The sequence below is a fragment of the Cajanus cajan genome, chromosome 1 (genome assembly GCF_000230855.2).
Source record: "Cajanus cajan strain Asha chromosome 1, NIPB_CcT2T_4, whole genome shotgun sequence".
NCBI classification, from domain to species: Eukaryota; Viridiplantae; Streptophyta; class Magnoliopsida; order Fabales; family Fabaceae; genus Cajanus; species Cajanus cajan.
Genome location: NC_138517.1, coordinates 24,139,428 through 24,148,578, shown reverse-complemented (window position 1 = coordinate 24,148,578; position 9,151 = coordinate 24,139,428). Strand labels below are relative to the sequence as shown.

General features: G+C 33.9%; 1 protein-coding gene across 1 annotated transcript; it reads left to right on the top strand.

Moving 5' to 3' along the window:
* The first annotated feature begins 2,351 nt into the window (after nt 1–2,351).
* On the top strand, nt 2,352–8,762 carry COG0212 (NagB/RpiA/CoA transferase-like superfamily protein). Its single transcript, XM_020380711.3, has 6 exons — nt 2,352–2,799; nt 4,899–4,989; nt 6,544–6,770; nt 7,318–7,393; nt 7,914–8,039; nt 8,469–8,762. Exons 1-6 carry the CDS (start codon nt 2,434–2,436, stop codon nt 8,621–8,623), a joined length of 1,041 nt encoding a protein of 346 aa, XP_020236300.1. The 5' UTR covers nt 2,352–2,433; the 3' UTR covers nt 8,624–8,762.
* Nucleotides 8,763–9,151: the final 389 nt, after the last annotated feature.

Genomic DNA, 9,151 nt, shown 5'->3' with positions numbered 1-9,151 from the left:
TATGTATGGTTGTACATAAGAGCATATTGGTTGAAGTAGATTCTTCTCTTTAATCAATCAAAACCCTTTCTCGAACTATACAGACTTCTTACAAAATATATGACTTTCTAGATATAGATGATGATATCTATGAAAATAGGTCTTAAATGAATATACCTATCTATATCTATATTGCATAATGAAGTACTACCATAATGGATATATAGGAATCCAAATATGTTGAGTTACTCATATTATGATCTTTATGTCCTAAGTCTTACTGTCCTTCATCTTGCTTGTGTTCTTCATGTAGCATTCAAACTAAATGACTTAATGAAGTTATGTTGTTGCTTAACCACCGTAATAGTCTCATTTGTTATGAAGTTTTAGAATCATACTTTGTGGGAAACTAACTAGGTGGTTGGTTACTTTGCCAAGTATGTTTTGCAACTGAATGACTTGGTTTTTTTATTTATTTATTGGATTCTTGCCTTTCTGTGAGGCTCATCCATTATGGAGTTTTGAATCATACTTTGAGTGAAACCAACCGGGTGGTTAAATGCTTTGCCAAGTATACTTTACAACTAAATGCCTTTGGTTGCTTTTTTATTGGGTTCTTGTCTTTGTATTAGGCACATCTATTATGGAGTTTTGGAATCATACAAGAGGCGAAACCAACTAGGTGATTGATTGGTTTCCCCTGCTTTGCAATTGAATGACTTGGTTGCTTTTTAATTAGGTTCCTGTCTTTGTATTAGGCTCATCTGTTATGAAGTTTTGGGATCATACTTAGAGTGAAACTAACAAGGTGACAAATTGGTTTCCCATGCTTTGCAACTAAATAACTTGGTTGTTTTTTTATTGGCTTCTTGCCTTTGCATCCTGAAGATGTTGGTAGATGCTTATTCTATTTCATTCTCTCATGATTTATAATATAGTGTTCTGTGTTGGAGCGTAGTCTCTTCTCTCTACAAAAAAAAAAACAAAATCCATGTATAGTCTTTCAAATGTATAATGTAACTTATTAATGACTAAATTACTCATTGAGGTTTTTTTTTTATTTAATTAGTTTAATTTAGTCATTTTATTATTTAAAATTTTAATTTATTCTTTTAATTTTTAAAAATCATGTGATGTATTATTTTTATAATTTATTTATACTAACAACATTACTCCCTTATGCACCAGGTGACACTTGTCATTCATTTCTTTTATTGTGTTATGAAAATAAGAAATCAATGCTATTAGTTTTGGTGCAATCATGTCTAGGGGCTAAATTCAAAAGAATCCAAGAGAAGCGGGTTAAACATAAAGGAGGAAGGTCTAAACTCATGTTAAGCTTTAGGTTTTAATAATAGTTCATTTCTTCTTATTTTTAAATATTTCTTTTATTTTGACCTTGTATTTTGGTCAATTAGAATAAGAATTCATTTATTGTAATTTTTTCTTTAGAGACATACTTATTATGTTAGGGTGTGTAACTAGTAATTTAAAAATTGTGTTAATTGGGCTTGTTTGGGCCAAGAGAGGGAGGAGAACATTTTTGGTGAGAGTGATCATTCATTTTGTGCTCTCCATACCCTTTCATTGGCTTTACACAACTTCAACTAATCACATGTTTCACATCCGGTCACACTCACATCTTTTACATTCCTTTCTTACGTCCACACTCCTTATCACACCTACTGCACCTTGCTACATGTTTGTTTCTCATTGGATACCATGGATCTAATGATTAGGGAACCAAATTTTGAATTTCAAATTTAGACAACCTTGATTTATTAGCTTGAGTATAAGTTAACTAAACTATAATTTACATCACCATATTTTACTTAACTTACACTACAAGTTAACAAAACCTATATATAGGTGTGAACTCAATATATTTTGTTACTTTTAAATATTAATGAGAAAGAGATTGAGTTTTCTTTCAACTTCAAGAGTCTGACTTCCTCGCAGAGTGTAACTTAAAATCTAACTCTTTTCTTATGATTAGTCACCTTCTAGGCTTATCTTCTCTTTAAGAAGTGGTGTTTCTCCATTCCATTCTTCTCCACATTTTCAAGTTCTTCTTCAACAATACATCTTATAGACAAAAAATCTTTGGAGAGAAAGAAGATTTAAAAAGTCATTCACTACTCTTTAAAACTTGTTTCACCAAATTTAAATTCGTTAAAAAATATATCATTATATCATTTTAAAAATTATAGGTATAAATAGAAACTCTTAATAGACTAAATTGTGTCTTTTATATTTAACATATTTATAATTAATTAATAATACAAAAATCCTAATCTCAATGTTAGTAATTAATAAATAGCAAACTTAAATATATTATTTCTCAAATAAAAAGCCTTGAAACTACGTTTTGTTTTCCTCCCTTGCTTCTCATGTTGTACACTTGTAAACCGACCACACAAAATCTCCAATCCAAACACAGCATTGTCCGGTAAAATGGATTTACATGCATTCCGCTTATCACAATCACATCCATTCATGCTCAGCACCCACCGTTACAGTTACAACGCTCCCTCTCTCTGCACCCTTCGTTCCCTCTCCGCGAACCCTCGCAGGTGGTTCACGGTGGAAGCCGGCAAGAAGACCAAGGCCTTCGACGAGGCGGCGTTCGAGGCGGAGCGGCTGGCTCTCGACGCGGAGGCCCGGCGGGCCACGGCTGAGGCCGCAGACCCGAAGGCCTGGAAATGGGTTATCCGAAAGAGGATATGGGACACGATGGAAGCACGCAACTTCGCCAACAACCCCCGACCCGTTCACCACCGCATTCCCAATTTCGTTGGCGCTTCTGTCGCCGCTCAGAAGGTATGGACCCAAATAGGAAGAAATTAACTGTTGATAGTATAAGAGCATCTTTGAATGCAAGTATAGAATGACTCTTAAGAGCTTCTCTTCTTAAAATTACTTTTTTTTTATTTTCAATAGCATGTATCCAAGTAGACTCTAAATAGTCTTTGGACTTATGGTTTGAAATGCTTTTATACTATTATCTAATTGCAAGTTGACATCCCTGTTCTTGATAATTTTTTAACTGTCTCCCATAATTTGATATCTGTTGTAATGTAAGAGTAGTTTGGAGTTGAATATAGTAGTTAAATATCGGTACATGTTTGATGTGAATCAATCAATTATAAGGAAGGCTCCACAAATACGATTATTTGATAAGCCAAGAAAGATCGTCACAAGAATTGGAAAATTCTTGATAAGATCAGTTGATGCAACGAAGAACCCTAGCAGAGCTAAAACTCACAAAAAGTATAATCTGTCCCTTTTCTCAATTCCCAAAATGTTTAATACAACTTTAGTTTGAGTTTGCCTTATTTGGAAGTAAATAAAGAAAATTAAAATACTAATATTCCAATAGAAGCTAATATGTCCAAGTGGTTTGATGAAGATATTATAAGCTTAAGGTCTTGGGTTCAAATCCTGAAATGTAGCAGTTTATTATTTTTATTTTTAATACTGCCTTTTACAAAACAAAACTAATACAACTTTAAAACTTAAGACATAAAAAGATAATAATAATAAATAAAAACTAAATCTTCCAGTTGGCCTCCTAGCTCTCCAAGCAAGCTATGCATGTAATAAGTCTAGCCTCCTCCATGTGTTGAGTCAATTGTTGGGTCTCTGGCAAATGGGCCACTTTGTGCTGCAATGCCTCTTGGGTTTTTTTAAGCATCCCTCTAGTCATAGGCCCACCTAAGATTTGAATTGGATCTTGATCTTTATCCTCTTTGTCGTGGACTTGGACTTTCTGATCATGGGCCTCTTGAGTTTGGGCTTTTATGTCCACATCAATGTTGAAAACAAAAAAATAAACTAAAAAATTGCCAAGATAAATTTGCAAAATATCAATAGTTTTTAGAAGAAAAGGTAACATTGCAATTTTTGCCACTAAACTTTCGAATTTGTAAATTTTGCCATCTAACTTTTAAATTTTTGCAAATTTTGTCATTGTTAATTATTATCTGACGCTGTTAGTTGACTGTTGACGTGATGACTGTTATGACACATCAATTAGCTGCCAATGTGAATTGATGATGTAGCACATTAAGCCGTATCATTTGTCAACATGTCATTTCAGTGGTCAACTTGCTACGTCAAGGATCAATTAATGCTGCATATGATCAAATTATCGGCGAGATAAAATGTGTAAAATTTTGAAAGTTTAGTGATAAAATGTATAGATTAAAAAATGGGTGACAATTCGCAAATCATGAAACATGAGTGACATAAAGTACAATTAAGACAAAAAGGAAGAAGCTAAAACATCAATAGTTTCAGACCAGAGATAGGAGAACTAATAGTCATACCTAATTACCTATCATGGTTTGTGATTGATTGTTTGTATGATTTTTTTATGGTGGAAATTCAGACATTAAACTCCAGTTACACACACTAAGAGTGGAAAAGACTGTGACTCAATCACAAATTGTGAGTAGTAAGTTTGTGGACATAAATAACTTAATAATTATGCTTAAAATGATTTCTGAATTGGATGAGAGAACTTTTATAAATGTTGCCGTGCATAAGTTGATTTTGACTTTGTGAAAGAAATTTAATTCATTTTATCTTCTTATAAATACATAGAAAGAAGTTTAGAGTTTAAGCCTTTAAGGTTTAAGGTTTAAGATGTCAGTGACCACTAAATAACTCTTAATCTTGACCATCCATGTATGATATATGACCTATATCTCATGAGTACTTTCAGTTCTGCAGCTAGATTGATAAAACCCAATCGTTATAAAAGGTTATTCAGTAGTGTAAGTCTATCAAAACTTCTCAAGAATGATTCATCTTTATTGGTGGGAAGATGAAAGTTCAATGGAGTGTGCTGGCATAGAATGGGACATAGGTGCGTTATTTGGAATTTGAGTAAAATTGTTTGATGTGGGTTTTGGCAGATGAGGGAGCTAGACGTGTTTCAGGTTGCACAATGTGTGAAGGTTAATCCAGATTCTCCGCAGAAACAAGTCAGGTTTCTCACGCTTTCAGGTCAGATACTTCACTTAGGGTTGTTTGTTTTTGTGTGTGGTGCTGGGTGGGGAGGGGAATGTTATTCATGAACATGTTGTGTGATTGGTTCCTTACTGATTTTGTTGCAAATATCCTCAGTTTGAAATGTGTTTTATATAGCTGAGAAATAGCAAGAGAGTGAAAAGATTTTAAAAGATATATTCTCTTAATCAGTGGAAGAGTAAGAATATCAACACTGTCATGCACAACTGAACAATTAGATCCTCAATCTGGGTGGCTCAGCTTAAACTTTATCATGTTAATCTCAGGTTTTGATCAGTTGCGTGCTATTGTGATTGCAAGAATAGTCCAAATAGCAGCATTATTCTAAGTGGAAAATATAAAAATGAAAGTGTAAAGACTGCTTGGCAATTAAGTGGTGCAAGTTGTACACAATTAGATACATGAAACTACATACTAGACTGCACCGGTGGGTTGCATGTAAGCTCAGCTGCATCTCCCTGAACCTGAACTAGTCCCTCTATACATGGATGATTGGTGCAGCTAGAAGTACGGGCATTAGTCAAGCAGTAAATGATTCTCAGTTTGGGTTATGAATTCTTATTGCAAATCAGTATATTCCCTATTACAGTAAACTATTATTAGTTTTGCCAATAAAAGCAAGACTTGATAAAAGTTGTTTAACATAATGGATGATTGAGTGATTGGAATTGCTTAAATTCAAAGTTCATAAGAGATCTATCTTTCTATGATGAATATATTAGAATCCAAGTTTAATTTGTCAAAAAGTGTGATCGGAGATTAAAGAGTTAACAATGTACTCTAAGGTCATCTCCATCTCCGGTCCTAAAGCTCTATCTTCCTATCATGCACCATGTCTTAATAAAATGTAACTGTTGGACAGAGATCTTAACAAACACCGGGTGCTTATTAAAGCACCGGTGCTTGTAACTGTGTTTGGGGTGAAAATGCTATAAAATAAAAATAAAAAGGTTTATATTATGAAAAATAAATGAATAACTTTGGGAAAGATTATTGTTGATGAAGTGTAGAGATGTGGGGTTATTTGTGGGACTCATTCACTAATGTTTATAGAGTTGCTGAGTTGGAGAGGGGAGTTGCTTAAATTATAGAAAATAGATACGGGTTATTTGTGGAACTCATTCATTAATGTTTTTTACACACTTATTGAGACCATGAAACAGAAGTCTTATATTTATATTTTTTTCTATCAGTTTTTTCAGGTATCTATGATCATGATGGTCATTTACTGAACTTATGCAACCTACAGCAATGAATAAGATTTAAATTGTCCAGCATTGCCCCTTATATCATTTTTGTTGAAAGTGTTATAAGAGTATGAGACTAGTTTATTACTGGCCCTTTATGATCTAAACCAGCATAATGAGAAAAACATTAGGAAACTTCAACTGACTAAAGCAGAATTTGTGATCAATTTAATAAAATTATAATTAATATAAGAAGACTTAAAATGTAATTAATTCAAGACTTCTGATTCTTCGTCTTCTTCTCTTCTGGTTCTTTTCTGACTGTATCTTTAATATATTGCAGATGGCAAGAAGTTGTTGACTCCTCAACCTCGGCTGAGAACTGGTTTCTTCTCCGTACTAGAATCCAATATGTTAACTTTGGGTACCATCAATGAAGCCTGCACCTCTGTTGGGGTTGCCAAGTATGGACGGCCAATTGGGTTAGATGAAAAGATAAAGGTAGATCTTATCGTTATTGGATCTGTTGCTGTTGACCCAAGAACAGGTGCTCGATTGGGAAAGGGAGAGGTACATTACAAGTCTTTTACTTTTCTTCTGGCGTGGTTAATCTTTTGTTGACTTATCCATTAAAAAGATAGAACTATAAAATTAGATTTAAATTTCTAGGCAACCTGTATGATCCAGGGTTTGAAAATTTTTCTTTGACATACTATTTGTTTAAATGTCATAAAATTTGTAGCCAATGCAGTATAGCTCATGGAAGGAAACCAGCCAGTCTAGTTTCAAGGCCTCCTATGAAACCAAAAATTTCCCTACTTTTCTGACATTGTATGATTGACTCTTCGCACAACCTTAAGGTTGCTGCCTTGTGACCTAGTTCCAGTGGTCATGGATTTAAATCCTAGAAACAGCCTCTCAGCCTGCAGGGGCGGTGCTGAGTATATCTACCCTCCCAAGACCTTACTAAATGAGAGCCTCATGCGATGGTCGTCCTCTGACATTATATACCAATAGGAATGTGCAAAATAGTTAATTTAGATGATACCTTATAAAGTTATAATTTATTAATGGACTTTGAACTCGATTGTTCCTTCTACTAAGGGTTGAAGTGCAGGGATTTGCAGAACTTGAATACGGTATGCTGCGGTACATGGGAGCCATTGACGATTCAACACCAGTTGTTACCTCTGGTAGTTTTGGTTCCTGCCCTGCCTTTTCCACTTCTCTTGGCCATTCCTTTAAACGTTTCTCTTGAACATTTCGGAAAAATAATTTCAACAGCTATAGTAACTTCATGCATACACGTTTATTTCATGTTTTAAACATGGGTATGACACAACTTGTTTCTGGAGCCTCAGTTTTCTGTGTTTTTTTTTCTTAAAAGAAACATCTATCTTCTTTACAAGAATAATCTACCCTGGATGTTTTATATTATTTCTGTTTTCACATATGATTCTCTAGCCTCTGTACAATATAAAAGTTAATTGGGTTGGACATTATCTGAGTTGCAAAATGATTTCTTTTTTGTTTTTTTTAGAAAGTAACAGTGGGGCAGGGGAAGCACCTGAAAGTAAAGAAATTTCTTGCACCAATACTGACATGCTAATGAATTTAATGCAATATATTTCTCAGGCCCTCTATACCATATTACAATGTGCATTCATATTCATTTCCACTTTATTCTTATCATATTGAGAAAAACCTTTGCAGTGCATGACTGTCAATTGGTGGATGATATTCCAATTGAAAAGCTGTTAATCCATGATGTACCAGTGGATATAATTTGTACCCCAACACAGGTCATTTTCACAAATACATCTATTCCAAAGCCTCAAGGTTGGTGAAACAATGCACTCTATATGACTCTGCATATTCTATCTTTCTGCAAACATTGAGGGAGGGTTTGCTGTGTTTGTAACAGTGGAGAAAATCGGAGAAGAAAAAATGTTTAAAATTTGAATTCAAGAAAAAATGGTTGGAAAGAAAAATTTAAAATTTTGTTACTAATCATCAACTTTTTTCTCCCTTTTCCCTTCCATTTTCTCTTCAACCAAATAAAAAAAAAAGTTATCATTATCTGTGTTTTATTTTCTCTCCATTTGCTTTTCCTCCCTTCCAAACATATTGAGATGCCCTTGCAAAGAAGTAATTTCTGGTCAAATATTTAACCTTGGATGCTGTAGCTTCAACTTCTCTTTCCCATGTTGGATGTTCATAACTTGCCATATTTCTTCAAATACTAACCAATTTCCTTGTTTACTGCAGGAATTTATTGGGACAAGTTGTCCCCTGAGAAGCTGGGACAAATTCGTATACTGAGGGAGCTCAAGAAGAGGATTGAACAAGAGACTGGACAGAAGCTTCCAACTGGTCCATCAGAGAAATTACCCCCTACTGCTCAACGAAGTAGAAGGGGATGATTGTGTACATGTAAGTTTTGATGGATTTGTATATATAATAGAGGTGTTTAACGACGAGTAATGTACTAAGAAAACAAAATGTTTAATTTTATTATATTATATGTGTATATATGTTGAAAGAGAATAGCTACTTTGTATATATTATTGTACTCATTATTTTCGGGTAGTAAATATTTTGCATCGATCCGTCAAAAAAAAGTATTGATATTTTAGCAATAATGCTATATGGGTTGGAACAAATTTGTCTAAGTCCATACCTAATTTAAAAATATGATAGGATAATGTTACTCTATTTAAACATTGCATATGAAGCACCTTTTCAGAAGCATCCGATACCGACATAGAAACATACAAATTTAAGGGGAGGGGATGGGGAAGAAGTCCCTTTGTCATTACTTGTTATTTTTAGTTGGGTGTTCGAAGGTCGGTTGGTATGAATTTATTTTTGTTCTGATCTAATTTGAAATATTGATTTGGTAATTTATTTAGCAACACATTGGTTTCTTTTTTGTTAATTGAAAAATATTA

Excerpts from the sequence above, each read along its gene's own strand:
- COG0212 (XM_020380711.3), top strand. The coding sequence starts at position 2,434 with ATGGATTTACATGCATTCCGCTTATCACAATCACATCCATTCATGCTC. Across the intron at positions 2,800-4,898 it reads CTTCTGTCGCCGCTCAGAAG|ATGAGGGAGCTAGACGTGTT; the intron begins GTATGGACCCAA and ends GGGTTTTGGCAG. Across the intron at positions 8,040-8,468 it reads ATCTATTCCAAAGCCTCAAG|GAATTTATTGGGACAAGTTG; the intron begins GTTGGTGAAACA and ends TGTTTACTGCAG.